We start from the raw sequence: 27715 nt of genomic DNA on the forward strand, positions 1-27715 counted from the left end.
AGCAGAGACTGGGTTTGGACCCGAGGGCAATGGGAAGCCGGCTCTGAGTCGTAAACTGGGGAGTGACAGATCAGACCGGGGGTTTTTTAAGTTCTTCTGACAGTGCTTCGGAGAGGTTTGGAAGAGGCCAGCTGGGAGGTGGGACTGGGGTAGGGATGGAGGGAGGGAAGAGGATGGCTCTAAGAGCTGTCTGAGAGGTGAGGGAGGGGTCTGCGTAATGGGCTCTGTTTCCGGCCCAGGCAGCCTGGTGGATGCAGATACCCTTTTTCATCCGGAACTGATTTTGTTACCTTTTGTAGTCAAGGCCTCATGCTCCAGGGCACCTGGCCTAAGATGACTAGGGCTGCAGGGCACAGAGCTCCACATCCGGCCGGGCAGGGCCAAACTGGGACTTTGCTTCCCCCCGCCCCCCCCCCTCCGCATCCTTCTTGGGAGGGGCACTCCAGCCGGCTTGTCAATCGTGGCTCCTGTATCTATGACAACCACACAACTCATTTTCCCTGGTCATTTCCATTTAAAATGCGCTGTCCTTTTGTTTGCACGGGTTCCTGTGTCATATTTGGTGTTCCCATTTTTAGTTGGGAAATAAGACACTGCATATTATTCTACCCACGGGCCTGAACGGGGCTGCGGAGAACATCCACGACTCTAAGACCTTTGTGGGTAGCAGAAGTAGGGCAGTGGGGTGAGAATGCGCAGGCTTTGGGGTCAGAACGCCGGCTCCGGGTTCTCCTTGTGTCCCTGAGCCCTCCTCTCCAGGCCTCCCCTTCCCCACTTGCAACTGGAGGTGGTAATACCTGTCTGGGCCGTCACCCTGCAGACAGCAGAGCAGCCCGCACGCAGTGACTGTTCGCATCTCCGCGCTGGGGGCTCAGGAGGGAGCAGGTGCGCCCCGCGGGCTCTCCGCACGGAGGGATCGGGAAGACCCGGATAACCCGGCCGCCGGCCTTGCGGGAGAGCTGGTGGGCGCAGTGCGGGGGACGCAGCTCCCAGAGCCCGGGTTCTGAACCTTCTGGAGCTCAGGTTCTTCGTTTCAAACTTGGAAGGTAAGGGCCCCTGTACGGGGGTGTCCCGAGATTAATGGAGACGCCACGCGGAGACACCGCCGGGGCCGGTCGGACGCTCTGGACGCCGTAGCCGCCGCTCCCCAGCGTGCGCGACGACGGAGGGACGCGACCGCACAGGTGCCCCAGCCCAGGAGAAACGTTAGGGCCCCGCCGCCCCGCGAATCTCGGGGGCGGGGTGCTCTCTCCTCCCTGGGCGCTGCTGCAGGGCGAGCTCAGGATGTGGACAATCGAGGGGCACATGAGCATTTCCTCTATGTATCTTCTTCCTACTTCAGTTTTCAGAAAGTGCAGGAGAAGGGCTGGAACCGGCCACCTTTGGGGTTAACGCCTGTAAGCAGGAGGCACGGGCAGCACACTGTCCCTTTAAGGCGTTGAGCCATGCCGAGGCGTTCTGCTCCTCTCCGCTCGCCGTAGCTGCCCTCCGAGAGGCCGGCTTTGTGCGTTTGCCCCGCCCCAGCAGTCCCCGCCCCGCGCGCGCGCGCACGCGCACTGTTGCTCCCCGCACCGCCTAGTTGAGCTCCCGCCCAGGCGGCGGCCGACGCGAAGCCTTGAGCGCCCGCCCCCGTCCCCCAGCCGCCCGGCAGGTAAGTGGCGACCGCCCGGCCGGCAGGCACGCCCCGGGGGTGCGGGACCGGGACAGACGCTAGCTCCCCCCGCGCCGCCCGCCGCCGCACGTGTTCCGGCGGGCCCGGCCCGGCGCCGGTTCAGCCCCGCCGGGCCTCCCGGCGCAGAAGCCCCGCGCCCGCCGCCTCGCCTCCGGGTGCCCGCTCTGCGCCCCTCCTCCCCGCCGAGCGACCGGGCCCCGGCGGCCCCCTCCCCTGACCCGAACCAGCCCCAAACGGACCCGCACGGACCGCCGAGCCCCGGGGACCCCCGGCTTCTCCCGCCCCCAGCGGTCAGGTGACAAGCCCCCGGACCCGGGACTGCGACTTCCTCCTGCAGCCGGCGTGCGTCCCCCGTTTGCCTCCAGAGAAAGACCTCTGGGCCACCGAGCCATCCAGTGCCTGGATGTGGCGCGCTGTCCGCTCTTCTCTGCTGCAGAGGCGCCCTCACCCTAACCAGCTGCTCACCCCCAGCCGGGGGCAGCCAGGCCCCATCTCCCCCCGCGCGAGCCCGGGGCCCCAGGGGTGCGGGGCTGCCGGCATGAAGGGAGAGACCACCACGCTCTTGCTGTGGAGTCTCAGACCCCTTCTAGTCTGGCCTGCGAGAGCCATTTTGGGGGATGTGGAAGATGCTCCCTGGTAGTCCTCTCACCCCGTTTCTACCCGCCCAGGTCCGCTGTCGACATTGTCTCTGAGGTTGGCCCGGCCCCGTAGGAGGCGGAGAGGTAAGCCAGAACGCCCGCGTGTCTGAGAATCCAGGTGGGGTGCGGAGAGCCGGGTTCCCTCGCTCTCAGTGGGCCTCGTTACCGCCAGTCTTCTCACACCCAGCGGCCCAGTCTCTGGGGTGGAGCCTAGTAATTTGCATTTTACTCCGAAGCTCTCCGAAGAAGTTCGGACGCTCAGCCTTGGGTGGTGTGGCTCACCTAGGTCCCAAGAGGGAGCAGGTAGCAAGTGATCTGGAGGCCAGCTGCAAACGTTGAGTCGAGAAGTTGTGTTTCTAAAAGTTTGCTGAATTTTTGTGTTGGTTTTTTGTGTGTTAATGTTTTGCTGGCAGGGGTTGAGCTGGGAGGGGCTGGGCACCTTTCTGTAAGACCACCTATTGTATGTATCCCCAGCTCCTCACCTGAGGGCAGCAAGTTTGCGGGAGTCACACCACACGTCCTGGCGGGTCTTGATTTTTACTGTAGAAGGAGCTGCTCAGGCCTCTGGGCTGCCCTTTCCACCCCACGTGGAGCCTCTTCAGTTCCCACTGGTGTTTAGGTTGGACGCGCCCCGGGCTTCCCTCCTCTCAGCCCTAGTTGTGGTCTGCCTTTCTCAGATGCTAGGTTCTGTGAAACAGACCATCCAGCTCTCGTCCTTGGCTCCTTTCCCCCCACTTGTCCGGCCCACCCAGGGGAAGGCAGCACCTGGGTTAATTGGCACGGCCTGCTTGCGCTAAAGCTAATCACCAGGTAGGCAGCGTTTCCGGAGCGCCAGCTTCGTGCCAGCACTCCCCCCCCCCCCCCCCGCAGCTTTATTGACCTGCCCCTCCCCTACCCCACCCTACTGCTTGGGCTTCCAGTGCTGCAGGATCCGTTCCTGGGCCGGGATCCTTGCTGCAGGTAACCCGCTGTGGCCTCACGGGGTGCTCTGCACAGCTGTGTTGCATTGTGATTTCGCTCCCCTCCTCTTGGATGAAGACTTGGGGACGTGTTCTTTTTGATGGCTTCTGTCCCGCCTTGGTGCGACAAGGAGCCCGTGCAAGCTTCCAGTTTTAAGCGCCGAGCTAGAATTTACAAGGTGTGCACGCGTTGGATTAACGGTGGTGTCAGCTTCCGGGAGTCGGCTGGCCAGTGATGCTTGCAGGATGTCTTGGTGGCTCTCCTCTGGAAAGGCGCCTTCCCTCGTTTCAGCGTCACCTGGTGTGCTTCTGTGCCACGTGTCCAAGTCGCGGAGTCTAGTCCTGTGATAGAGGAAACCAGTCTCTTACCATGCAGCATTTGAGGGGTTCCCGTCTTCATGCCGAAACCCAACTGAGCTGCAGTCTGTTTCCCTCCTCTGCAGTGAGTTTGCTTGCAGAGTGTCCTTGCGTACTTCAGGTTGCTTTTAGGAAGCCTAGCGCTGGCGACTCCAGCAGGCGGGGCTGGCTCCAGTCTGTGCTTTTCCGGCTGTGTCTTGTCGTTGCTTCACCAGGGATGGAGAACCTCTCGGCTGTTAGCGTTTTGGAAGCAGCCTTGTGTCTGCCGCCTACACGTGGTGACCTTGGAGTCCCCGGGAGGTGTGGACCACTGGGGCCTGCTCTTGTGTTTTCAAACGTGGCTGTTAGCACTTTTGCATCACTTGGGATGCATTTAAGGATTTGGATGAGTTCCCAAACTTCTGCACCCCGTAGCTCAGTCTCCTGTAATTTGGCGTGTTTGCTTCCTGACAAGAAGTCTTTGGTTGATTTTTTTTTTTTTTTAAATGTATCAAGGACTCTTTGAAGAGAATTACGTTTTGTCTGCCTGGACTGTGCTGCATTTCAGACATGCGGTAACAAGATAGGAAGCACCCCTGAAGGTGGGTCTTGGACTCTGATCACAGAAGGGATGAGAGCAGCAGAGTACCTGCAAAGGACTAGCGAGGAGTTACGTGCAGAGGACCCTTAGTTTGGAACGGCACCTGCTACAGGGCTCAGTGAGGTGGTCAGATTTTTAAAATTCTTTTTCCTGGAAATTAATTTTTGAAGTGTGGTTTGTCTGTTGGCCTCGGTCCCCCACTGCAGGTTTGGATTAGCAGACAGCCCTTGCCACTGTGCGTCCTCCACTCGGAGCTGTGAACTCTCTACCCGCGTCGCCCTGCCTGGTGGGCTGCAGAGCCATGGCAACCGAGGAGAAGAAGCCCGAGGCTGAGGCCGCCCGAGCACAGCCCACCCCGTCGTCGTCGGCCACGCAGAGCAAGGCACGTCCCTGCGGGCTCCTGGGCACGAAGGCTGGGAGACCCTCGGGAATATTTCACGCCCGGAACTGTTTCCCCTCCCCTCCCCACCCCCCACTTAAATATTGCCAGTTTTTACTCCAAACTACATTCCCAGCCAGTCCAGTGCTGATGTGGGCCGTGTCGGGGATTCCCAACCTGTCACCTGGGGAGGGGGCTTCACCAGCAGTACGCATCCTTGGTCTTGATCGTAAGAGTCTGTGTGGGACCTGGGAAATGCCTCTTGTTCAGCACCTCGCCCCTGGCCCGCACAGTTCCCTGCGGAGGGCGGGTGTGCAAACCCCTCCTGTAGACCGCAGGCGGGCCTCTCACCAAGGGCGCAGGCCTTCAGGTGTGCGTCGGGGAGCCTGACCTCGGGTGGGTGGGCTGCCGAAGCAGGGCTGGGGCTGCCAGAGGTTCCAGCTGCACTGGCGGGACTGCCTGGAGGGCGGCCTGGGTGACGGGGGCTTCAGGAGAGGCAGGGCTTGTGAGGGGACGCGCGGAGCCCGGGGTTAGGCGGGTGCACCCCGGTGGACGAGGGCTCTGGGAAGCGCCGTCACAGGGTAGGTGTGAGCGTGAAATTCGGCCTGGGCGCCAGCTCCACACTGGCGATCAATGGGTTTGGACAGTGGTGGTTACTTTTCGCTGACTAGTACTCTCTCTTGAACAGCCCACACCTGTCAAACCAAACTACGCTCTGAAGTTCACCCTGGCCGGCCACACGAAAGCTGTGTCCTCCGTGAAGTTCAGCCCGAATGGGGAGTGGCTGGCGAGTTCGTGTAGGTGCCCCTGGGGCTTCCCTGCGTGTCCCCTCGATGTGCCCGTGCCGGTTGTGATTCTGAAGGGACGGGCCTGGGCCAGGGGGGAGGCCTGGGGGTGGGTGCCGAGGACCGCGGCTCCCTAGGGGAGGCTGTGTTGTGGGCAGCCCAGATTTTGGCCCCTGGATGACTGGAGACCTCAGTTGCTTTTCATTCCTTTTTTTCAGCTGCAGATAAACTCATTAAGATTTGGGGAGCATACGATGGGAAATTTGAGAAAACCATCTCTGGTCACAAGCTGGTAGGTCTCAACCTGGGCCGAAGTTGCTGCTGGACGTGGGTTGGGGCCCATCTCCGGGCTTGTCAGGTTAAGATTGAACCTCCCTGCCCCCAATTTTTGGGATAGTTACTTGTCTCTTGGGGTTTTTTTAATTAGTTAATTGATTTTTGGCTGCATCGGGTCTTCACTGCTGTGAAGGGGCTTTCTCTAGTTGCGGCGAGCAGGGGCTACTCTTCGTTGTGGTGCGCGGGCTCATTGCAGTGGCTTGTCTTGTTGGGGAGCACGGGCTCTAGGCACACGGGCTTCAGTAGTTGTGGCTCGTGGGCTCTAGAGCGCAGGCTCAGTAGTTGTGGCTCACGGGCTCAGCTGCTCCGCGGCATGTGGGATCTTCCCCGGACCAGGGCTCGAACCCGCGTCGCCTGCATCGGCAGGCGGATTCTCAGCCAGTGCGCCACCAGGGAAGCCCGCCTCTTGTTTTTCAAGCAAATAGTTTTGACCAGATGAGTTTCTGCCCAGCTGTGAGGCCTGGCAGAGCCACGGAGACAGGCTTCTGGGCCCGGCCTGCGGGTTCAGGCTGTTTGGTCAGCACGAACCAGAGGGCGTGGCCTGCTCAGTTATGCCCAGTTGGACGTTGAGGATTTGACTTTTGCTGGCTCATCCCGTTTTGCCGAGGTAGTGACTGTGACCGTGTGTTTCCTCCCCAGGGAATATCTGACGTGGCGTGGTCCTCAGATTCTAACCTCCTTGTTTCTGCCTCAGATGACAAAACCCTGAAGATATGGGACGTGAGCTCGGTGAGCTGCATGGGCCCCTCCTTGGGAAGCGCGTGCGTTTGGGGAAGGGGCTCGGGGTGGGACTGCGTTTGGGGAGCAGCCGTGCTTGTCGTCAGAGGGGCTTTACAGCTGTGGCGGGTCAGCTGCTGATGGGTTTAGCCTGACGGCTGACATTTGAAGAAACAACCACTGGGAATGACTTAGTCTCACAACACTTCCTCTCAGGGAAAGTGTCTGAAAACCTTGAAGGGACACAGCAATTACGTCTTTTGCTGTAACTTCAACCCCCAGTCCAACCTCATCGTCTCGGGCTCTGTGAGTTTGGGGCCTCCCCAGGGGCGGGGGTGAACCGGGGGCCGTCCTGGGCTGCTCTGGGGGCTCGGGGGCCAGCGAGTCTGTCCCGTCCGAGCCCCCGGAGAACCACTGCCACCTGCCCCTCTGTCTCCAGTTTGACGAAAGCGTGAGGATATGGGACGTGAAGACGGGGAAGTGCCTCAAGACCCTGCCCGCGCACTCGGACCCCGTCTCAGCCGTGAGTGCCCCCCGCCCAGCCAGGTCGCGGCGCTCGCCCGACAGCAGGGCCACGAGTGGAGACTGGGCTCAGGGTTCCGTGCCCATGGGAGGCGGGGCGGGGAGGCGGCCCTGCCCGGAGGCTTGCAGAGCAGGCGGGAGCGCGGGCAGCGTGGGTGTTGCGTGGAGAGGTGGGTGGGCAGAGGGCCCTGGGGGCCGGGTGGCCCAGTCGTGGGTGAGGCGGTGGGAAGGTGGGGCCCCGCGAGCCTGCTGCACGCGCGGTCCAGGGCTGCTGCCAGCGCACAGGATGAACAGGCAGGGGTTAAACTACGTGCGTGTCATAAACGGCTCCATTTACAAACGGCCAAAGTATTTCTTTGCCAGCGAAGGGCCCCAAGTGGTTTCTTAGCCAGGTTTGCCTTTTGGAAAGTGGAAGGGGTCACGTATAGATAGCTTGTTCTCTGTTACCGAGGACATGGTCCTCCTCAGGTTCTAGGCTTGTGGAGGTGAGTGACTTTAAGTGGCTTCAGCCTTGGAAGCCCTTTGTCCAGCGGGGCCGTGGGCAGAGCCCTGACCCCCTGGGGGACGCGTAACGTGTGCTGGTCGAGGCTGCCTGGCGCGGTGCTGGCCCTGTGTCACGGCCGGTGCCTGCGGCTGCGGGGAAGGCGCCCCTGCCGTCTGGGCCCCGGGCCCTCCTGAGTCTGTGCCGTCGCTCCTCTGTCCTCTGTGCTGGGGGCCCCGTCTGAGCCGAGCTGGCTTCCAGACAGGCCGCAAATGGGCATGTGTGAAGTAACCAGGAGATAGTCGGAGTGAAGGCCATGAGTTGAAAGAGTTCTGTCTGTGTTGCAGTGGTCAGGGATGGGGCTCTGATCGCAAACGATGGTAGGATTTTTAAAGTCTTTGCTTCTTACAAAAGTAATGTGTGCTTATTTTTAAAAAAGGCAAGAGGCAACGTAGCGCGTAGCAAATCAGAGTCTTCTGAGCTCCCATCCTCAGAGGCAACTGCGCGCAGCTGGCAGCTACCGTCTGGGGGTTTCGGTTTTTTAAGTGCGTGTTTTCCAGCCCACCCCCCCTTGTCGGATGGCGGTGGTGCTACGGGACAGCGGCATCCTGCTCCAGCTTGCGCACCGCAGAAAGGTCTCGGACACCTTCCGGCTCTGTGCCTGCAGGTGCTCGATGCTCTCGTCGTCCCCCCGGGGACGCTGGCTTGTGACTTGCACTTTATGGAGAGAAGTGCAGCGCACGTCTGTTGAACAGCCTTGCACGCTTGTGCCACAGCATCTGCGGGCAGGTGTCGGGGGAGCACCGGGTCTGCGAGCGGTCAGCCTTTGCAAGGCCAGTCGGGGATCAGAGCCCTCAGGGTGCGTGGGCTTCCTGCAGTCTTCCGCCCCCTTGAGTCCAGCTGCTGTCCCCCTGCCTGGGCTCCCCCATGTCAGTGCTTTCCTGAGGTCCCTGCTGTCCCCTTCATCCTTCCCGCCCCCTCTCCGCAGCTGCTGGCCTGTGCGTCTGCCTCACTTGCCCACTCTCTCCCTCCACGGCGCGCCTGCAGGTGTCACCTCCAGGGAGCTCAGCGGCTGTCCGTCTGAGTCGGGACTTGGCGTCCCCACTGGGGTCTGTCTGGCCCCCCCCTTCCTTCTGGGTAGCACTGACTTTCTGGCCGTCTTGCCCCTCACACCCGCGCGCTGGTCTGCCAGCGTGTGCCGGCGGTGCTGTCTGGACGTGGCTGGAACAGAGCGGAGCGCGGCCCTGGTGGGGCAGGCTTTGGGGCCCCGTGTCAGCTCGTCATCACCCAGCGAAGGGGCTTGGATCAGATCGTAGTTTGCAGGTTCAGAGGGACGAGTGTGATGAGATCCGCTGCTGTGAGTTGTAGGGAAAGCGGCTTCGGGAGGCTGACGAGCACGTGGCTCAGGAGTGGGGGGAGGGGGCGCCGTCAGCACCGCCGGGGGAGCAGGACGAGGACGGTGACGGCGGCCCTTCACGGGCCACGCCATCCACGTGGAGGCCGCCAGCCACACACGGCAGCACCGCAGGCTGAGACATGCAGGAGTGGGCAATACGTAGGCTTCCAGCTTCTGAAGATCCAGTGCAACGGAAAGAACGTAAAGTGTCTTGTTTATAACTTTTAGTGTCGGTTACGTGTTGAAGTAGTATTTCAGGTATATTGGGTTAAGTAAAAACCTGTCAGGTTTGTTTCACCTGTTAACTCCCCTGCTGCAGTGGCTAAGAAGTTTAAGTGGCACACGTGGCTCCATCACGGGCCCCTCGACAGTCTGGACGGTGGTTCTCCAAGCGTGGTCCCAGGACCACCTCTGCTGGGAGTGTGCAAGATGTGCGGATTCTCGGGGCCGGCGCTGGGCTTTGACAAGCCCTCCAGGTGCTTCTGCTACACGTGGGCTTGTCCCCTGGGGACGCCTGGCACCGTCTGGAGATGTTGAGGTTTTCAACAACCAGGTGCTACTGGCATCTCGTGAGTCAAGGGCGGGGGAGCTGCTACACGGGACAGCGCATAGCAAAGGAGTGTGTGAACCGTGTGTCAGTGGTGTGAGGACCAGACGCTGGTCTGAACCGTGGCGGCAGGCGGGCAGCCCCAGCCCTGTCCCCGAGAAGTTGACCCGGGGCGCGACCCCCCATGGGACAGGCATCACACGTAGCAGGAAAGAGGGCGTTCCAGCGGGGGGTGTGTGTTGTAAAAAGGCTTTTCCTGCCCAGGACTCGAATGAAAACGATGGGAATTGATGAAGAACTCTACTTCTGACGTTGTGATTCCTTCTGTATACACTGAGGTTCAGTTGGAAAAAAGAAAGAGGACAAAGGCAAAGGCAAACCACTTCTGAGGAAGGGACTGCTCACGTTGCCATTTCTTTATCAGACGGTGTGTCTCGCCTGTCTCTGTAGTGGGCAGTCAGGCATTCAGATGCAGTAACTGGTGTGGAAGTGCCACAGGTCGGCTTCTGGGCCCGGCCCCCGATCTGGTCATTGCACCTCTTCCCGGGCACAGAGTTTGGAGCAGCCTGGATCTTGTTCCTGCCCCGTCTGCAAAGCTCGAGTGTCGCAGGGGTTGGTGTCCGGGCCCTCGGAGCAGGAACCGGGCCGTCTTGTGATTCTGGGGGTGCTCAGCGTTACGCGGCTGGGAAGGCTCCGGAGTGTCTGAATAAGCGGCATCCTTCTCCTGACTTCTCTGCCTTGTTCGATGGAAGTCGGGGAAGCCCTGGTCCCACTGCCCCCACGGCCATGCGGGTCCACAGACACGCTCTGGGCAGTGGGGCCTCCACGGAGCCAGCAGGTCTGGGTTGGTCGAGTTTGTGATTTAAATACTCAAGACGTGTTTCGGGGTTGGTTTTCTTTCTGTGGTTCAGTCTTCCGTCGTGAAACAAACTGACGGTTGCTTGAGACACCAGGTAAAAATGACCGTTTTATCCACGCTGCTTGTGGTCTGCGTTAGCATCCTTGGGAAATCAGAACTTAAAGCTCGCTCAGAATGCAGCAGGGTGCGTGTCCCTTTGTCGGGGGCCGGTGAACGGAAGGCCATCCAGGTGAGGCGCAGTCTGTGTTGATGCTCTGAAAGTAAGTTTCTTTTCCCCTCTCCCGCTCCTTCATCCTCAGGTTCATTTTAATCGTGATGGATCCTTGATAGTTTCAAGTAGCTACGATGGTCTCTGGTAAGTGAAAGAGCTTTACTTCGTTGAGTCAGCAAGCGTTTAACGGCTTCCCCTTGCACCGTTGTGCCTCCGGGCGTCCAGCGGAAGCGTCTGCCTCGAGGGGCTTGGGCAGGCGGGGTGGCGGTGAGCGTGGCCGGGAGAGGGGGCTCCTGTCAGCAGCGAGGCCCCAGCCGGAGACGCGGGGAGGCGCTGCTGTCCTGGACGTGGCTCCCCGTGGACCCTGAAGGGGGCGCGTCCCAAGCTCGTGGCGCTGGTGGGGAGGTGGAAGGAAGGTGTGCTGACGTGAACGTCCGAGAGTGTCCATCGGGGCCGTCAGGGTCCTGAACAGGTGGATGAAAACAGGTCCCGTCACGGAGGGTGAGGAGGAAGGGTGGCGGGGGCGGGACATCCAGTCTAAGCGGATCGCGCTCGTGGCCTTGGCGCTGGTAGTGTAAGTGCCCTGTGGATGCTTTAAGAGACGCGAGGGAAGACGCGGAGATAAGCGTTTGAAATTTAACGCGGCCCACGTGGGTATAAAGCGTCAGGAGGTATCTGGGCTTGGCGGGTTGCGCGTCACAGCTCACCTGGTTACCGGGGAGGGGAACCTGGGGAGGGGGTGGGGCGGCAGCAGCCACCAGCCGGACCGATGGCCTGAGAAGGACTTCCCAGCTACGCGGGAGAAAGACAGGGTGGCTAGAAATTTGTCTACATTTAGTGAAAATAAAGTAGAGAAACTCGAGTAACATAAGTGATAACGTGTAAGAGTACCGTGGAAGAAACGGAGCTCAGGGTGCTTGCTGGGCGCTTACCGTGGGGGGGCGGGCTGAGCACCCCCAGGAAGGCTGTCAGGTTTGGGTTAAAAGCCCTCTGACTCTTGTTGCTTTCAAGAAACACACCTAAGACAAAGGGATGAGTCAAGGCTCGGAAAAGAAGGGTGGGCACATGGGGTCGGGCAGGTGGGAAGCAGAGACCGAGTGTCAGCCGGGGCGACGGTGACGGAAATGCAGCATGTGGAGTTGACGGGAAGGCTGAGAAAGCTCCGGCACCAGGCCCCACGGCCGCCCGAGGCTGCCGTGGGGAAGCTAGGGGTACAGGGAGCCGAAGTGTTTGTGAGGGAGTCCAGCCTGCTGCTTCGACTCCGACAGCAGGGGGCTTGGGGTTAGCGGGGCCGAGCGATGCCACAGGCTGTGTATCTGCTACAGAAGTGCTGGTTTTCTTAAGCGTGTGGCACGTTCTCAGAATTGCTTGTGGACTGCCTCTAAAAGCTTTCTAAAGAAGTTAGGGGAAAGCAAAGCAGGCCAGAAAAGTAAGGGGAGGAAAGTTGTAAAGTTAGAAGGCGGAGAAAGGGGAAAGTGACAGGGAAATTTAAATAAGCTGTATCCTTCATAAGGCCCACAAAGTGGTCAGCCTGTATAAGCCTAAGTAAGCAAAAAGAGCAGAAACATGCAAGACTAAACTAGAGAGGGGACGGGACTTCCCGGCGGTCCAGCGGTGAGGACTCCGCGCTTCCACTGCCGTGGCCCGGGCTCAGTCCCTGGTTGGGAAGCTGATATCCAAGGTGCGACCCATGGCCAGAAAATAAAAAATAAAAAGGGGGTGGAAAAGAGCAGTTTCGGGGGGATGAGGGACGAGCAGGAGGATGCCTGGCCCACCTCTGAGCAGGCTGTGTAGACGGGGATTAATTCCGACTCCCTAAATTGAGCAAGGGGGTCACCATGGCGGAGATTGGAAAAAGCGATTCAAGGGCTGAAAACTATATGGGCCCTATGATTCTACACTGGAATTGGGTTAAGTGACAGAAACTGCTAAGGCTGCTGGAACTGGACCGCAGGACAAGTTGGGGAGCCCCCGGTTCATTTCTGGGTCCAGCATGACCTACCTCCCCAGCTTGACTGCTAGTCCAAAAAAGACAACCACGGAGGACACTTCACTAGTGAAACTTGAGGTCACAATCCCAGGAAAATGTTACAAACTGAGTCCACAGTGTGTGGAAGAGTAGTATTTCCTGACCAAGTGGGTTTGTGAGTCATGAGACGATTGTAGTAATGTGCCAACCAATAGGAAATTGAAAATCTAATAATTATACCAAGAAATTGGAGGCAGAGATCCGTATAATTTTCTTACCTGATAAAATCCAGCAGCCGTTCCTAATGAAAACTCCAGCAACATAGGCCAGTGTCACAGACTGTTTAACAGAAACTTAATAGTCACGTTTATAGCAAGTGGTTAACGTGGCACATCCATTTCTGCTAGAATCGGGCAAAAGTCATGCCCATCTCCTTCAGCATTTGGTGCTATTTGGAATTTCTAGCTAACGTGGTAAGAAGATAAAGTCATTGTGTGAAAACTGGATAGAGACTTATCTCTCTGTAGGTGGAACATTTATATGTTTTTTTTTTTTTTTGCGGTACCCGGGCCTCTCACTGTTGTGGCCTCTCCCGTTGCGGAGCACAGGCTCCGGATGCGCAGGCTCAGCGGCCATGGCTCACGGGCCCAGCCGCTCCGCGGCATGTGGGATCCTCCCGGACCGGGGCACGAACCCGTGTCCCCTGCATCGGCAGGCGGACTCTCAACCACTGCGCCACCAGGGAAGCCCTGTATGTTTTTTAAAACTTAAAAATCACGTATTTGTACTTTACAAATAGGGACTCATTTAAGCCTCACAACAGTCCTGTGACTCGGGTACTGGATGGTCGCCATCCCCGATCCTCAGTTGGGAAGCTGAGGCAGGGATAAGCCCCTGCCCGCCATCCCCGAGCTGGTCAGCGAGAGAGCCAGGGTCCGGAGCACAGCTCGGGCTCTGGAACCCAGGCTCTGAGCCACCGAGCCTGCCGGTTATAGAACGTGGACGGGCACTTGGTGAGGTCACTGTTTGCAGATTGACAGTGTTTCGCTATCCTGGGAGCTACCAGTTAGTGGATGAGAGCAAGTTCCCCCGTAAGAGTCACAGAAGCATCGGGGTGCTTAGAATGCGATTAACAAGAGAGCAAGGCCTGTATTCAGGAAATGGTAAAATGTAACCAGAGGGACACAAAGCAAAGAGGGAGGGACGGGGGACCAGGCACGTCCTCATCCTGGCGGTGGGGAACGCCCGTCTCCTGGGCTGGTATGCTGTAAGCGGTTCGATTTAGAACCCCTCCAACTAGATAAAGTGAATTTAAAATTCTTAGAGAAGCGTAAACTGAGTTCTCTGCCAATAGAATTAAAACAAACAGCGAGTGGGGGAGTGATGTTTCTGGGTGTTAAAACCCGAGACACAGTTACTGCGGCCCCCAGGGCGGGATTGGCTCCGAAGGGCTGCAGGTGGGACAGTGAACGCTTGGGCGATAACCCCTGCGTTCCCGTTACCTGTAAAACCCACGTGCCCTCGACCCAACGCCCGCCCCCATCGCTGGGCATCTGTGCTCCAGAAGTGTCCGCGCAAATACACTGCCATGGTTCCCAAAACAGGGTGTTGTGTTGGCAGAAATCACAGAAACACTGAGGTTGCAGCGACGGGATACCTGGCGCGTCCCGTTGGGGAATAGCGGCCCTTTGAGTGGGTTCTCTTGGTCCTGAACTAGGGGACGTCCAGAAAAGTGCCTACGATATCCTGTTTTTATAAAAAGCACTCTGCCCCAGGGACCGTGTGCTTGGCGTGTTTTCGCGTGGAGAGCCCTGCAGGGACGCAGGTCGGGCTGTTGGCCTCGCGGCCGTGGGTGTGCGGAGAGGGCCGGTCATCGCCCCCTCCCCCCCCCCCCGGCTGTCCCAGCTGTCGCGATGAGCGCGCTGCTCCGTGGTGAAGGCAGCAAGAGCACACGCGTGCCGTCTGCACGTGCCGCGCCCGTTCTGGTCCCCAGGGCTCAAGGGAGTGGTTGTGAACGGTGACTGGAAAAGCGAGATAGGACTGGCTGTGGCTTGGTCCTGAAACATCCGCGTTGAGAGCCGTGGAAAGTAGGAAGCCGCTTCTAGTCACCTGCTGTGCTCGTTGCTTTGCAGTCGGATCTGGGACACCGCCTCGGGCCAGTGCCTGAAGACACTGATCGGTGAGTACCGCCGGCTCCTGCTTGCAGGGGGGCCGCGTCCCAGGGGACAGTCTGCCGGGTTGGCTGTGGCGGCTTCTCCCACGCTTCCTGCCCTCCACGTGTGGCTCTCTGGAAGCCTCCCTCTCTCCCCGCTGGACCTACTCCCTCTGGGAGGGCTCCCCCTCTCCTGAGCGGTTCCGGCTCCCATCCGCTCCTTCCTGATTGGCTCTCCCTTCTGGCCTCGCGTGGCGCTGCCCAGCGGTGTCCTCTGAAGGACCCGCACGACCCTCGGACTCTGCCCGTGCTCAGCAGACCCTTGTCTTCCTCCCCGGCCTTGCGGACCCTCCGCTTGGGTCATTCCTTCAGCACATGGGGTTGAGCCCCTGCCCTCAGTGAGCCCTGTCTGCTGGGGGTGCGGAAATGGGGGGGAGGAAGTGGGCAAGGGGCCCCGAGGTCTCTGCACATGGGGCTGGGCTGTGCCTTGGGGAGGAGGGGAAGGCGGCACGGAGTGGAAGGACAGCGTGGTCTGGGCGGCAGCTGGTGCTGCTGGGCGTGGGGGGTGTGTGGCCAGAGGGTGGCCTCGGGCCTGGGAAGGCAACGCGAGAGATGGAGCCCTGGAGGGGTCCGGTCACGGACTCGGCGGGCAGGTCTTTGCAGTGTCGCGTTGAGCAGGCAGGGCCGCCAGGGCGGGGCGCCCACCTGAGCCTCCTGCGCCCGGCTGTCCTGGGAACAAGCGTGGCTGTGAGAGTGCGCTGGGACCACCGTGACAGGACACCGCGGGCTGCGCGGCTTCAATAGCAGAGACCCGTCCCCACTCCCTGGCGGCCAGATGTCCAGGGTCAGGGCTGGGCCGGGCCGCTTCTCCCGAGGCCGCTCCTTGGCCTTCTCAGCGTGCGCTCGCGTGGTCGTCCGCTGCGTGGGCTCCTGCTGTCCCCACCTCCTGCTCTGACAGGGACGCCGGTCAGACTGGCTTGGGCGCCCCCCCGCCCCCGCCTTATTTTAACTTAGCCCGCCTCCAGGATGCTGTCTCCCAGGTGCCGGGCTAGGGCTTCAGCAGGAGAACCGGGGAGGGACACAGCGGCCTCTGTGGTTTTCTTGCTCTGCGAGGGGGGCCACCCTTCTGACGCGCGACCTTCCCCCGACCGCGGCATCTCTCTGTGTCTGTCGCGCTGTCTTCCCCCCCGAGGCCTGGGTGGCCACCTCCGCCCGGCGGGAAGTGTCCTTGTGCCCAGACGGCCGAGCGCGGGCAGTCCCTGCAGCCGCCCCGCAGCTGGGTGGGAAGCCGAGGCCAGAGAGGTTGACGGCTGGCAGCAGCGAGCGGTCTGGGGCCGGGCCGGAAGGGGTGGTGGGGAGCCGAGTCCCGTCCCGTTTCTAACCTCGGGTCTAGGGCGTTAGAACCTCGGGCGTTGATGGGCAGCCCCGCGGTGCTTCGCCGTCGGAGCCTGGTTAGACCTCTGGGCACTGCCTCCTGTCGTCTGAGCTGGGGCGGGGGGGGGCCTTCCGTGTGGCCCGGCGACCGGGTGGCCCTCGCCTGCTTCTTGTGGCATTTTCGGTGTCGGGGACCAGCTGGAGGGAGCAGAGGCCCCCGGTGCGCGGGGGGCAGGCCTGGGCCTCCCGAGGTGGTGATGCGCGTGCTGCTCCGCGCCTGGTGCTCGGGACACGTGGCCGCGCTGGCCCCCCCCAGGGCGCACGCCCAGGGCTCTCCTCGCTCAGGCAGGGACACCCTCCTCCCAAGGAGGTGTGGGACCGTCATAGAGCCCCAGCGCCTCCTGGGCGTGTGCTCCCGTGCCAGCGGCTGAGAGGGTGGCAGGGCCTCTGACCCGCCTTCCCAGGGCCACCCTGGGCCGTGCGCTCTGACCCCAAGTGTTGGGAGCAAGGGTGCGCTGTGACGTCGCCAGGGTTGTTTCCGGGGAGAAATTACACGCCTTCCGCTATAACCATGCAACCGGAGAGCGCCTGCCTGAGCCACTGTGTTCTCAGGGGGATAGTTTCTCGGTTTAGCTGGGTGTTTGCAAACTCCCTCCTGTGAGGCAGGCGATCCCGAGGCCGACTGGCCGCAGGGCCTTCGCTCCCGAAGCCCTAGTGTCATGGGGTCACTGGGAGAACCGGCTCTCACGCTGGCACGAGCAGTGGGTGAGGGAGGTGGCCGGCCCTGGGGGACGCCCGCGAGGGGCGGTGTCGGCGCAGGTGGCGGTGAGGGAGCCCCCCTTCCCGGAGAGCCAGTGCCCCGCTGGCAGCCGTCTCTGTGCTCCATGCAGACGATGACAACCCTCCCGTGTCGTTTGTGAAGTTTTCTCCGAATGGCAAGTACATCCTGGCCGCGACCTTGGACAAGTAAGTGCTTCCATCCCCGGCGTGGCGTGCGGCCAGGCCCGTCGCCCCCCAGGGCCGGATTCCTAGCGTGAAAGACGATTCATCCCGCTGGGGCTGGGCTCCGGACGTGGGTGCCACTGGAAGGGCCTGTCTGTGTGGGGGCTGGATCTCAGGTTGTTGGCTCCGTGGTCACCGTGGCCCATCCTGTCTGAGGTGGTGGCGGGCATGGTGGCCTCGAGGTGCGGGGCCCTGTTCTGCCCGGGCACCCTGCTTCTCCCCCGACACGCTTCTGGGCAGATGTCACTGGCCACCGGCCGCCCTCCCGGGAGGTGGTTGGCGCTCGGCCTCCTGTGCACCGTGGGCTGCCCTCAAGTGGGCTTGCCGGGTCGGCCCCCATGGGAGGAGGAAGGACTGCCCTGGACGGGGCTTCTTCTGTCCCTTTCTGGCAGCAGCGAGGACCCCTTACTGGCTTAGGGACACTGAGTAGCTTCCTTTAGAAAAGTGTCCTTGACCCACAAATGCTGGAGGCCCCACACTCTGCTCGGGTGTCCTCACGGTCCCTGGACGCCGTGCGCGCGGGGCACCTGCACCCGGAGGGGGTGGGGCGGCCGTGGCGGAGCGCAATGACCCGCCCCCTCTGCCTTGCAGCACGCTGAAGCTCTGGGACTACAGCAAAGGCAAGGTGAGCGGCGGGCGGGGCTCGCAGAGGGCTCGTGTGGGGTCCTGGGCTGTGGCCGGAGGGGCCCAGGAAGCGGCTCTGCACGTTGCTTTGGTGCACGTTGCCTGACGACTCGGGTTAAAGCTGGACCTGGGCGGGTTGTGCGGGGGTGGGGGGCCCCGGTGCTCTTCAGAGCCGTCCAGTCGCTGTAAGATGCCGGGACGGGGGCAGCACCTGGGCTGCAGGGCGGTCGTGACTGAGCTGACGTCCCCTGGCCGTTTCAGTGCCTGAAGACGTACACGGGCCACAAGAATGAGAAGTACTGCATATTTGCTAATTTCTCCGTCACTGGAGGGAAGGTAAGTCGTCTCCCAGCTCAGGAGCTGCTCCCGGCCCCTTCCTGAGACGGGCCTTGTACTCTCACCCACAAAACAAACAGGAATTTCCTGTTTTTTAACCAAAATGAAGTCACGCCACACAAAGTGCTGATGACTCTCACTTGTTTTGGGGTGTCCTGTCCTGGCTGCTTGGGGCCCGCAGGCTCCGTGGTCACGCTGAGGCCTCCTGGGAGCCGGTCCCCGGTGGGTTCTGCCCTTGCGGGCGGCCCTCGCCTAACCCCCAGGCTCAGACTGAGGAGCTGATGGTGACGAGCAGCCCAGCCACGACTGACGGCAAATGTCAAACGTGGCGACGGAGTTGAGGAAACAGCTTCTGTCCCAGAGGCGCCTCGAGACGCGTGGCGGGCCATGCGTCAGCCTCTGCACGGGAGGAGGGCAGGGGCTCGGGGCCCACACGGGGGCGGGTGTGCCGTGGGGTGCAGGGTACTGTCCGTCCACATGTGCGCCCTGACCCTGCTCTCTCCCCCTTCGTCTGTGACCAGTGGATTGTGTCGGGCTCGGAGGACAACCTGGTCTACATCTGGAACCTGCAGACCAAGGAGATTGTACAGAAGCTTCAGGGCCACACAGGTGAGCTCGGCACCTGTGCCGCCGCCCTCCTGCGCCTGGTGCCCCGGGAAACCCGACCCAGCGCACGTGGGCACCTTGGGCTGCCTCCGCTGCCTCCTCTCCTCGCCCGCGGGTGACTGGGGGACGCTGTCTGTTTTGGGGCTGCTTGCGGCAGGGGGGTGGGGGTGGTCTGGTCCTGGCTCCCGCAGCCTGAGGCCACAGCCTTTAACCTCTTCTTCCTGTCGGCCGACAGGAAGCCCATGCGGGCGCTGTGGCCTGTCCTGCGTGGAGGTGGCGCGGGGAGCGGGGATGCCTGCCGTCACCCCGGTTGCCCTCCGGGCCGCTGCTCTTCCCCCGTGCTCAGTGGAGAGTGGTGTTGAGCCCGTTGAGAATCAGATCAGAGTGACACCCTCCTCCCTAAGAAGGCAGCTCCGCCTGGGAGCAGGGCCTGACCCCGGAGGCCAGTACTGGCCTTCGGCCTCCATCGTTGGCCTGTTGCTTCTCCTCTGCTGTGCGGGCAGGACGCTCAGAGGCTTGTTTGAAGCCACTCAGGCAACAGGGAAAATTCTGGGGTTCATTTTATTTAAAAGCTACAAGCGCATTAACCTGACCAGCCCCAAGTGGCAGCTCGCGGGATCTGCTGTCCCCGCCCTGGTGGACTCGCAGAGTTGGCCCCTCGGGGCGTCCTGGGGCCCAGCGCTGGTGGAGGGGGGCAGCCCCGGGCTCTGGTCCAGGTGCAGAGGGCGCAGTGTTGACACCGTGAGACCAACAGCGGCCCCCCAGCTGTGCCCCCGGCCCGTGCGGCGCCCCAGCCTCCGGGCTGGGTTCTGGGCTGGGAGCCCCTGCCGTCTTCCTGCTCGGGCCCTGGGCTCTGTTTGCCGAGTGCACCGCGCGCAGGGCCCTGTGGGGAGGGGCCCGGTCCAAGGAAGGAACTGTTGTCGGCTGTCGTTTCCAGACGTTGTCATCTCGACGGCCTGTCACCCGACCGAGAACATCATCGCTTCGGCCGCCCTGGAGAACGACAAGACGATCAAGCTCTGGAAGAGTGACTGCTAGGCCCGCCGCGCGGGGGCTGTCGGGAAGCCCACCCGGACTGGCGGGGGCGCGGCTCCCGGAGGGGCTCCCGGGGTCCGGGCCTGGGGGCCGGAGGGGCTGGGCCTGAGCCGCCTCTGAAGACGACTTGCCTGGGGCGTGTCTCCCACTGGAGGGTTCTAGAAGTTGCTGGTGAAGTTTCTCGCCAATTCCTCTCACCGTTGGGGAAGAGTTCCTAGTCTGTGTTGTGTTCAAAGAGAGTCAACAGAAATTTTTAATTTTTTATTACAAAAAGGTGAAGTTCAATTTACCACGAGTTGTGTGTTTTTCCAGTAACTGTTCTGTACCGTTTATGCGATGTTATTACCCAGTGCCAGCGCTGTGACCACGGCTGTGTTGCTGCCACGGCTTCTGGCCGCCAGCCTGGCCCGCCCGAACTCGGGGGTTGCCCCTGTCAGTGCTCAGCAGATGCCCTGGAGACACTGTCCCGCCTGTAGCAGTAGCCACCTGTCTCGAGTCTTTCTGGGAAGCGCAGAGCGGCGTGCACTGACGTCCGGGTAGAAGCCTTCTGTGTTTTGGGGTGGTTGCCCCTGTGCTGTTGGCGTGGCGACCACACTCAGGGCTTCCGTTTGTCCCACGGGTGGTCACACTACAGGCAGCGCCTCGGGCTGTAATGAAGGTGGGGTCGTGTGCGCGTGTGGCAGCCGAGTTCTCAGCAAAGCTTTCCTCCATGCGGCTCTTTTAGGAAAAGTCTCAGTTGGCAGGAGGTTGAAAGGATTTTTCTCACGAGACAGGTCCCCCGAGTGATGTGCCCACTCCTTCCTTGTCCATGCGGGGTCCGGGGCCGCAGAGGGCGAGTCAGCAGTCCCCGCGGGCTAACGGCACGTAGATGTGGGGCCGCGGGAAGGAGGCGGGGGGCCTAGTTGGGATGGTGCCGGGGACCCTGCGATGTTGTCCTGTGGAACCTGGCGGACGCTGGCGAGGGCGGGGGTGTGGGCGCCCCGGGTCTGGGGCGCACAGGCTGGTGCCCGCCCCCGCCGCCAACCGCGGGACCCACGGGCTTGGGAGCCGGCCTCTCGCAGGGAGCTGGGTGTCATCCGCCCTCCTCGCGCACCCAGCGGCTCTGCTTGCTGGGTCAGGGGCCTCTTTCCTGCCGGCGGGAGTGGGGTGTGGGGCGCACCGGACTGCAGGGCAGTGTCGTCGCAGAGCCGCTGCCGTCCACAGGGACCCCTCCCTGCAGCCAGGCCACCCTGGGGTTCCGATCCCGCCTGTGGCCCCGAGACCTTTGCTGGGGAGGCGCGTCCCCTGCCTGATGCCGGGCGGCGGGGCCAGTCCTTGGGCTCCGGGGGTCCCTGCAGATGGGGGAGCGGCAGCCCACCCCGCAGCGGCCGCTGTGGCCCAGAGAGGACAGTCGCACCGGCGTCTGGAAACGAGCATCCCGCCGTTCCCCCCCCACCACGTGGGAAGAAGCCGTGCGGACGCTGGCTGTCGTAGGAGCGAGTTGCTCCGGCGAAAGGACCCTCGTGTCGGCAGCTTCCGCACGGGGGACGCTGAGGCCCCGCGTCGGTGGCGGAGGCCTGGCCTCAGGATTTCCGAGACCTTGAGGTTCTTTGGGTTTTGTTGGTTCCGGTGTCGGACTCGCCCCCGGGGGAGGGGCATGCGTGCAGAGTGCCGTGTCCTTGAATATAGTTTATTTTTTCTACATTTGAATTCTCTGTTGTAGATTTATGTAAAAATACATTCTCTTTTTGAAAATAAAGAATTTCCTGTCTTGTAACTGTGTCCCCGCGAGAACTGTTTACCTTTCTTTCCGTGTAGCGGCCTGTGGAGTGGAGGCGGGCCCCGAGGCGGTGCTTCCTGCTGCGCAGGCTCTGCAGTGCCACGTGCGCTAGCGGAAGGTTCTTGGTCTTTAAAAAATGCTATTTTCTTACTATGATGATTATGTATTTGTGCTAATTATCAACAGAAAAAAAAAAAGCAAAGATAATAAATCACCCAGATGCCTCTTCCCACTAACATTTTGGGGAATATCTTCTATTATATTAAAAACAAAAACTTTATTGTGGAACATTTCGAACGTACATAAAAGTGGAGAAAATCGCTGTGTTCTATCATCCAGTTTCAAAAACTTTTAACCTCTTGTTTCAGGCATCCCTCCCTGGTTATTTGAGTATAAATCCCAAATGTTTTATAATTTAAGCAGTGAATTCATGGTATCTCTAAAAGATAATTCTCCAAAAGCATTACCCCAGTACCGTTTTCACACCTAAAATATGAATTCTTTAACCTAGTGTCCAGGTTTCCCTCGTCGTCTTAATATCTTGAAGTGTACGTGCCTACGTATGTACACACAGGTACATATACACCCGCGCACACGCACACAAGCTTGGTGTGAACCGGGGGCCCCAGCAAAGCCCCCGCCTGTGTTTCCTTCTTGAACCTCCGGGTTCCCCCGTTTCTCCCTCGGCATCTCTGGAGAATGGGTCACTCGTCCCCTAGGTGTCCAGGTCCGGGTTTGCTGCCGGCACCTCCGAGGGGCTGCCGACCACCTTCCCGTCTCCCCGTTTCCTGAGAGCCGGAGTGGACCGACCACCACCCACGTTGCTTGTATTTACTTTGACCATCATTTAACTGGGTCCTTAAATGAGCCCTGCATTTGAAACTCACGGCAGTTTGTGCTCTGGACATAAAGGGGGAACCTGGTTCAGGGCATCTTCCGCCTCGCCTTCCCTGACCGCTCCCGCCTGCTCTGCTCACCCCACAGAGGTCGTCTGCTTTGGATCTGTCCGCTAAGGCTCTGGAATGGTCCAGGATGTGAGCTCCTGGGGCTGGGGTCCTCTCCCACCTGGATCAGTGTCCCACGGAGGACGGCTGCTCAATTCCTACTTGTGCCCCGAATGTCTGTGATGCTGAAGAGATGCACATGGAAACTTCGAAGCCACCAAGGCCTCAGACCTCAGCCACCTGCGGGACCTGGTCTGACCACCAGGTCACCTGCCTAACCTCCCCGCCCCGTTCCTGCTTCCACGCTGAAACACACTGACAGGAAGTGGAAGCCACCTGGGTGTCCTGATGTCCGCTCCCCGGCCCTGCCCCCCACCCTGTGGCTGAGGTGAAGGCACGCCTGCCCCAGGTGCAATGATACCCATACAAGAAAGCTGTGATCCACTCTGTATTACGAAAAATGCCAAGCATCTCATTAAAGACCTAAATGTAAGGCCAGACACTATAAAACACTTGGAGGAAAACACAGGCAGAACACTCCATGACATAAATCACAGCAAGATCCTTTTTGATCCACTTCCTAGAGAAATGGAAATAAAAACAAACAAATGGGACCTAATGAAACTTAAAAGCTTTTGCACAGCAAAGGAAACCATAAACAAGATGAAAAGAAAACCCTCAGAATGGGAGAAAATATTTGCAAATGAAGCAACTGACAAAGGATTAATCTCCAAAATATACAAGCAGCTCAATATCAAAAAAACAAACAACCCAATCCAAAAATGGGCAGAAGACCTAAATAGACATTTCTCCAAAGAAGATATACAGACTGCCAACAAACACATGAAAGGATGCTCAACATCACTAATCATTAGAGAAATGCAAATCAAAACTACAATGAGATATCATCTCACACCGGTCAGAATGGCCATCATCAAAAAATCTACAAACAATAAATGCTGGAGAGGGTGTGGAGAAAAGGGAACCCTCTTGCACTGTTGGTGGGAACGTAAATTGATACAGCCACTATGGAAAACAGTACGGAGGTTCCTTAAAAAACTAAAAATAGAACTACCCTACGACCCAGCAATCCCACTACTGGGCATATACCCTGAGAAAACCATAATTCAAAAAGAGACATGTACCTCAATGTTCATTGCAGCTCTATTTACAATAGCCAGGACATGGAAGCAACCTAAGTGTCCATCGACAGATGAATGGATAAAGAAGATGTGGCACATATATACAATAGAATATTACTCAGCTATAAAAAGAAATGAAATCGAGTTATTTGTAGTGAGGTGGATGGACCCAGAGTCTGTCATACAGAGTAAAGTAAGTCAGAAAGAGAAAAACAAATACCATATGCTAACACATATATATTGAATTAAAAAAAAAAAGGTTCTGAAGAACCTAGGGATAGGACAAGAATAAAGACGCAGATGTAGAGAATGGACTTGAGGACACGGGGAGGGGGAAGGGTAAGCTGGGACGAAGTGAGAGTGGCACTGACATCTATACACTACCAAATGTAAAATAGATAGCTAGTGGGAAGCAGCCACATAGCACAGGGAGATCAGCTCAGTGCTCTGTGACCACCTAGAGGGGTGGGATAGGGAGGGAGGAGATATGGGGATATATGTATATGTATAGCTGATTCACTTTGTTATACAGCAGAAAGTAACACACCATTGAAAAGCAATTATACTCCAATAAAGATGTTTAAAAAAAAAATGCCAAGCATCTCAAAGAGCCGAGCAAGTAGCGTCGCATAGGTGTTTGTCCACGCGGCACACACACGTATCACACAGCCGTGTATCACAGATCCCTGTGTCGCACCCCCCGCTTATGCACCCGCGCGCGTCACGCCCACACGTCAGTGTGGACAAGTGCAGCACACATCGTATAGCGATGCACCCCCGCGGACCACACGCCCTTGTGTCCGCACAGTAAAAAACAGTGGTTAGATGCCACAACGTAAGTGGCAATGCCTTAACCGTATGCGTGTTGTTAGACCCGAAGGTCTCTTCCATCCTTGTCAAGGGGAGTGCTAACCTTCTCTCCTTTCATACAACACGCTTCCATCCTCCGCGCGCTCCCTATTTAAGAACCCGCCTGCGCACCGCCTTTTGCTTACGGCGACTTCGCGTTCGCACCTCAGACACGCTGGTGAAAGCGATCGCATCCAACAGATAGCCGAGAATAAGTTCTTTTTAAGTCGCTATATTATTTTAGCGCGATGAAAAAACTTCTTTTTCGTGTTCTAATATATTCATAAAACAAGCCAATCAGAGGCTGAGAGGAACACCCGGAAGTCCAAGCGTCCCTCAGGAAAATAGATTCCCCCGGAAACAAAACAGGGTAGGCGCGCACTTCCTACAGCGACACGCCTCGCGGAAATGGCTCGGAACTTTCTGCGGAAATGGAAGTGGTTGGTAGCGAATCAGAGGACGAGGAAGGAAGAGCCGCTCCACGGACATCCGGACGCGGCCCTGCGCTTGGAACTGTGGGTGCGGCGGGAGCCGGGGCGTGGTCTGCGCATGCTCCCAGCCTACGCCACGCGTCTTCCGCGCATGCTCTGAGCCCGCTCCGCGCCATTTTTGAGCGGCCGGTTCGAACCCAGGGGCGGGACAGAGTCTGCGCGGAGCCGGCTTTTGCTCTTCCCGTCCGTCCTTTCCCTAGAGTTTTAGGATTTAAATCCGATGCTTCGGGTGCTGGCCGTCCCCGCAGTGTAGACGGTGGGGCCATGCGGCCCCGGCCGAGGCGGTGACGCGGTGCCTCCCCACGGCTGCGGGCGCGTGGTTCCCCGGCCGGACGCGCGTGTGCGCTGGGCTCCGTGCGACCGGGGGCGACCTTCCGATGAACCGCGCGGGCTGAGAAAGGCGTGTGCATGTGTGCATAAGCATATGTGCATACGTGTGCAGACACGCCTGCGTGTCCACAGCGTCCGTGCACGCCCAGGCGTCCCTGAGCGCGCCCGTCCACACCGTGTATGCGCTCACAGACAGCACAGAAGGGCAGTGGACAGAAGGGGGGGGCGGTAGGTCCAGCCAAGGGACGCTGAGCCGGCTGGGGTGGACACGGCCTGCAGGAGGCTAGCAGTGTCCCCCATCCAGTTCTCCTTTGAGAAGTTCCCAATCAGCCGGTTAGTTACAGGTAGAGAGCTAACCAAGTGCACACGGGAGAGCTCTGCCCAGTTTGCAGAGCATCGTGGGAGAGAAGGGAGAGAAGGGCCGAGGGCGTGACCAAGGGACAGGCAGGCAGCCACCAGGGACGGGGTCAGCTGGGAGTGGGTGTGTGTGTGTGCTCTGGGCAAGGCCCTGTCCTGCCCTGTGTCGGCGCTCGCAGGTGCAGCGCGGGGCCTGGGTGTCACCCCGGAGCTGGTCAGTACAGTGGGCAGCTGCAAGGGGCATCAGTCCTGTCTCAGTCACTGCTCTGTCCAGCTGCCCACACCGTCCTAGCGGCCGGGCTTCCTTAGTCTCAGACCTGCGGGGCTGTAACTCTTCACTAAGGACAAGCGGCTGCAGGCCGTGCTCAACACCCACTGTGTGCCAAGGCCCCAGCGGCCCTGCGCTAACGTCCTCCCGTTTCACGCCCCTCCCCCACGAGGTTGGTGCCATGAGCACCCACACTTGATAGCTGAGGACACAAGCCAGAGTGGTTGGGTGACGTGGACATCACACCTCCAGTGGGGCAGCAGAGGGGTTAGAGCCGGGCTGCGGGGTGAGGGGCTGGGAGTCTGCTTGTGCCAAACTGTCCTGCTCCACTGCTGGGACTTGTGCACACAGACCTCTGCCTTGGGCCTCCTGGGACCCTCTGGTCTGGGCACATGGGAGGGTCCATCCAGAGTGGCCCGGGGCCCCAGTGATGTCACCTCCTGCCCATTGACAGGCCACATGGGGCCTTGCCCTTCCCTTGCGTCTGTAAGCTCCTGGTTCCCGTTGGCTTGGAACAAAGGGGCAGCTGGCTCCTCAGGAACCCCAGACCAGGCCTCTCAAGCTTTAGGCTGACTCCAAACCACCTAGTGTTAAAATGTAGATTCCTGGGCAGAGTCTGAACCTGGGGGGGGGGGGGGGGCGTGTCTAGCGGCAGGCCTGGGAATCTGCATTCATGAAGCCCTTTGGGCCCCCACCTCCCATCCCCCTCTTGACGGCCTGTCTTTGCTCTGGGTGGAGAGTGGGTGACTCCATTTCTTCCAGGCGACTTCAAGATGATGACACAGACTGGGGAAGAACTTGCAGAATAAGGTGGAGGCTGCCTGTGAGGGAAGGTGGCCAGAGGGTCTTCGCAGTGTTGAGAGGACCAGTCGGGAAGGACCCACGAGGAGCAGCTCCCTCCCGGGACTGGCGCAGACGTGGGTTCCTGGGCTGCATTTACTGAGGCTGCTTTTCCGGGCGCTTGCTGGTACCTCCCGGTCATCATCGGACCCGAGTTCACCGGGAACGGAACTCACTAGACCATCCCCAGGGGTGGTTCCTAAAGGCCCCCGTGTGGGATCAGGGGCTACACCCAGGAAGTCCCAGAAATAAGAGAAGGCGAGATCACCCACCTGACCTGCCTGTTTTGCAGAAGCTGAGGGAGAGGAGGGCCTTGCTGAGCACCCCCCTGCCCGTTGTTTCCTGGGTGGTTGGGGGGAGGACCCAGACCCAGATGGTGGAAGTGTGGGGTCCCCTCCAGCCCTGGCGAAGCCCCAGGCCTGTGTGAGCCTTTTCCCTGCAAGTGTCCTGGTGAAGATGCTAGATTAAATACCGACGCCTGGTTAGATTGGAATCTCAGGTAAACAGTGAGCACTGAAAGTGTGAGTATGCCTCAAATATGTTATGGGGCGGTGCTTATACTAAAACGTATTCATTATTGCTCTGAAATTGTCCTGGATTTTCATTTGCTAAATTTGGCAACCCCAGGAACAGGGGAGGGGGCGCTCTTGTCACCTGCCTGGGAAGCAGCCCCTCCCAAAGTGTGCTCTAGGGACCACTGTGCAAACAAGGGAAGGGCTTCCCTGGTGGCGCAGTGGTTGAGAGTCCACCTGCTCAATGCAGGGGACACGGGTTCGTGCCCCGGTCCGGGAGGATCCCACATGTCGCGGAGCGGCTGGGCCCGTGAGCCGTGGCCGCTGAGCCTGCGCGTGTGGAGCCTGTGTGTGTGGAGCCTGTGTGTGCGGAGCCTGTGTTCCGCAACGGGAGAGGCCACAGCAGTGAGAAGCCCTCATACCCAAAAGAAAAAAAAGGGAAGGTGTCCTATGGAAAAAAGGGGAGGAGCTTGTTTGGGGAATTCTGTGTTGAACCAAGTTGCAGAGTCCTTCTCCGCCCCCACCCCCCTTAAAAAAAAATTATTTTATTTATTTATTTTTGGCTGTGTTGGGTCTTCATTGCTGCGTGCGGGCTTTCTCTAGTTGCAGCGAGCGGGGGCTGCTCTTCATTGCAGTGCAGGGGCTTCTCATTGCGGTGGCTTCTCGTTGCGGAGCATGGGCTCTAG

General features: G+C 59.6%; 1 protein-coding gene and 1 non-coding gene across 4 annotated transcripts; one reads left to right on the top strand and one right to left on the bottom strand.

Annotated features, from left to right (window-relative positions):
• Window positions 1–1346: 1346 nt before the first annotated feature.
• On the top strand, window positions 1347–21375 carry WDR5 (WD repeat domain 5). 3 transcript variants are annotated; one of them, XM_060013855.1, is made up of 15 exons: window positions 1347–1651; window positions 2341–2394; window positions 4413–4588; window positions 5274–5382; window positions 5589–5662; window positions 6346–6435; window positions 6640–6729; window positions 6863–6946; window positions 10528–10583; window positions 14541–14587; window positions 16825–16900; window positions 17528–17561; window positions 17822–17896; window positions 18418–18505; window positions 19440–21375. In XM_060013855.1, the coding sequence occupies exons 3-15, from the start codon at window positions 4508–4510 to the stop codon at window positions 19538–19540; spliced, it is 1005 nt and encodes a 334-aa protein (XP_059869838.1). In that variant the 5' UTR covers window positions 1347–1651; window positions 2341–2394; window positions 4413–4507; the 3' UTR covers window positions 19541–21375. The 3 variants fall into 3 exon arrangements, with proteins under 3 accessions (XP_059869838.1, XP_059869839.1, XP_059869840.1); XM_060013856.1 differs by lacking the exon at window positions 1347–1651 and adding an exon at window positions 1680–1967; XM_060013857.1 differs by lacking the exon at window positions 1347–1651 and having other exon boundaries at window positions 2377–2394; window positions 4377–4588.
• A 2816-nt stretch (window positions 21376–24191) lies between these two features.
• On the bottom strand, window positions 24192–24317 carry LOC132427771 (U6atac minor spliceosomal RNA). Its single transcript, XR_009519980.1, has one exon. It is a non-coding gene; the product is annotated as a U6atac minor spliceosomal RNA (small nuclear RNA).
• Between the last annotated feature and the right edge of the window lie 3398 nt (window positions 24318–27715).

Source organism: Delphinus delphis, chromosome 6 (assembly GCF_949987515.2).
Source record: "Delphinus delphis chromosome 6, mDelDel1.2, whole genome shotgun sequence".
Classification (NCBI taxonomy): Eukaryota; Metazoa; Chordata; class Mammalia; order Artiodactyla; family Delphinidae; genus Delphinus; species Delphinus delphis.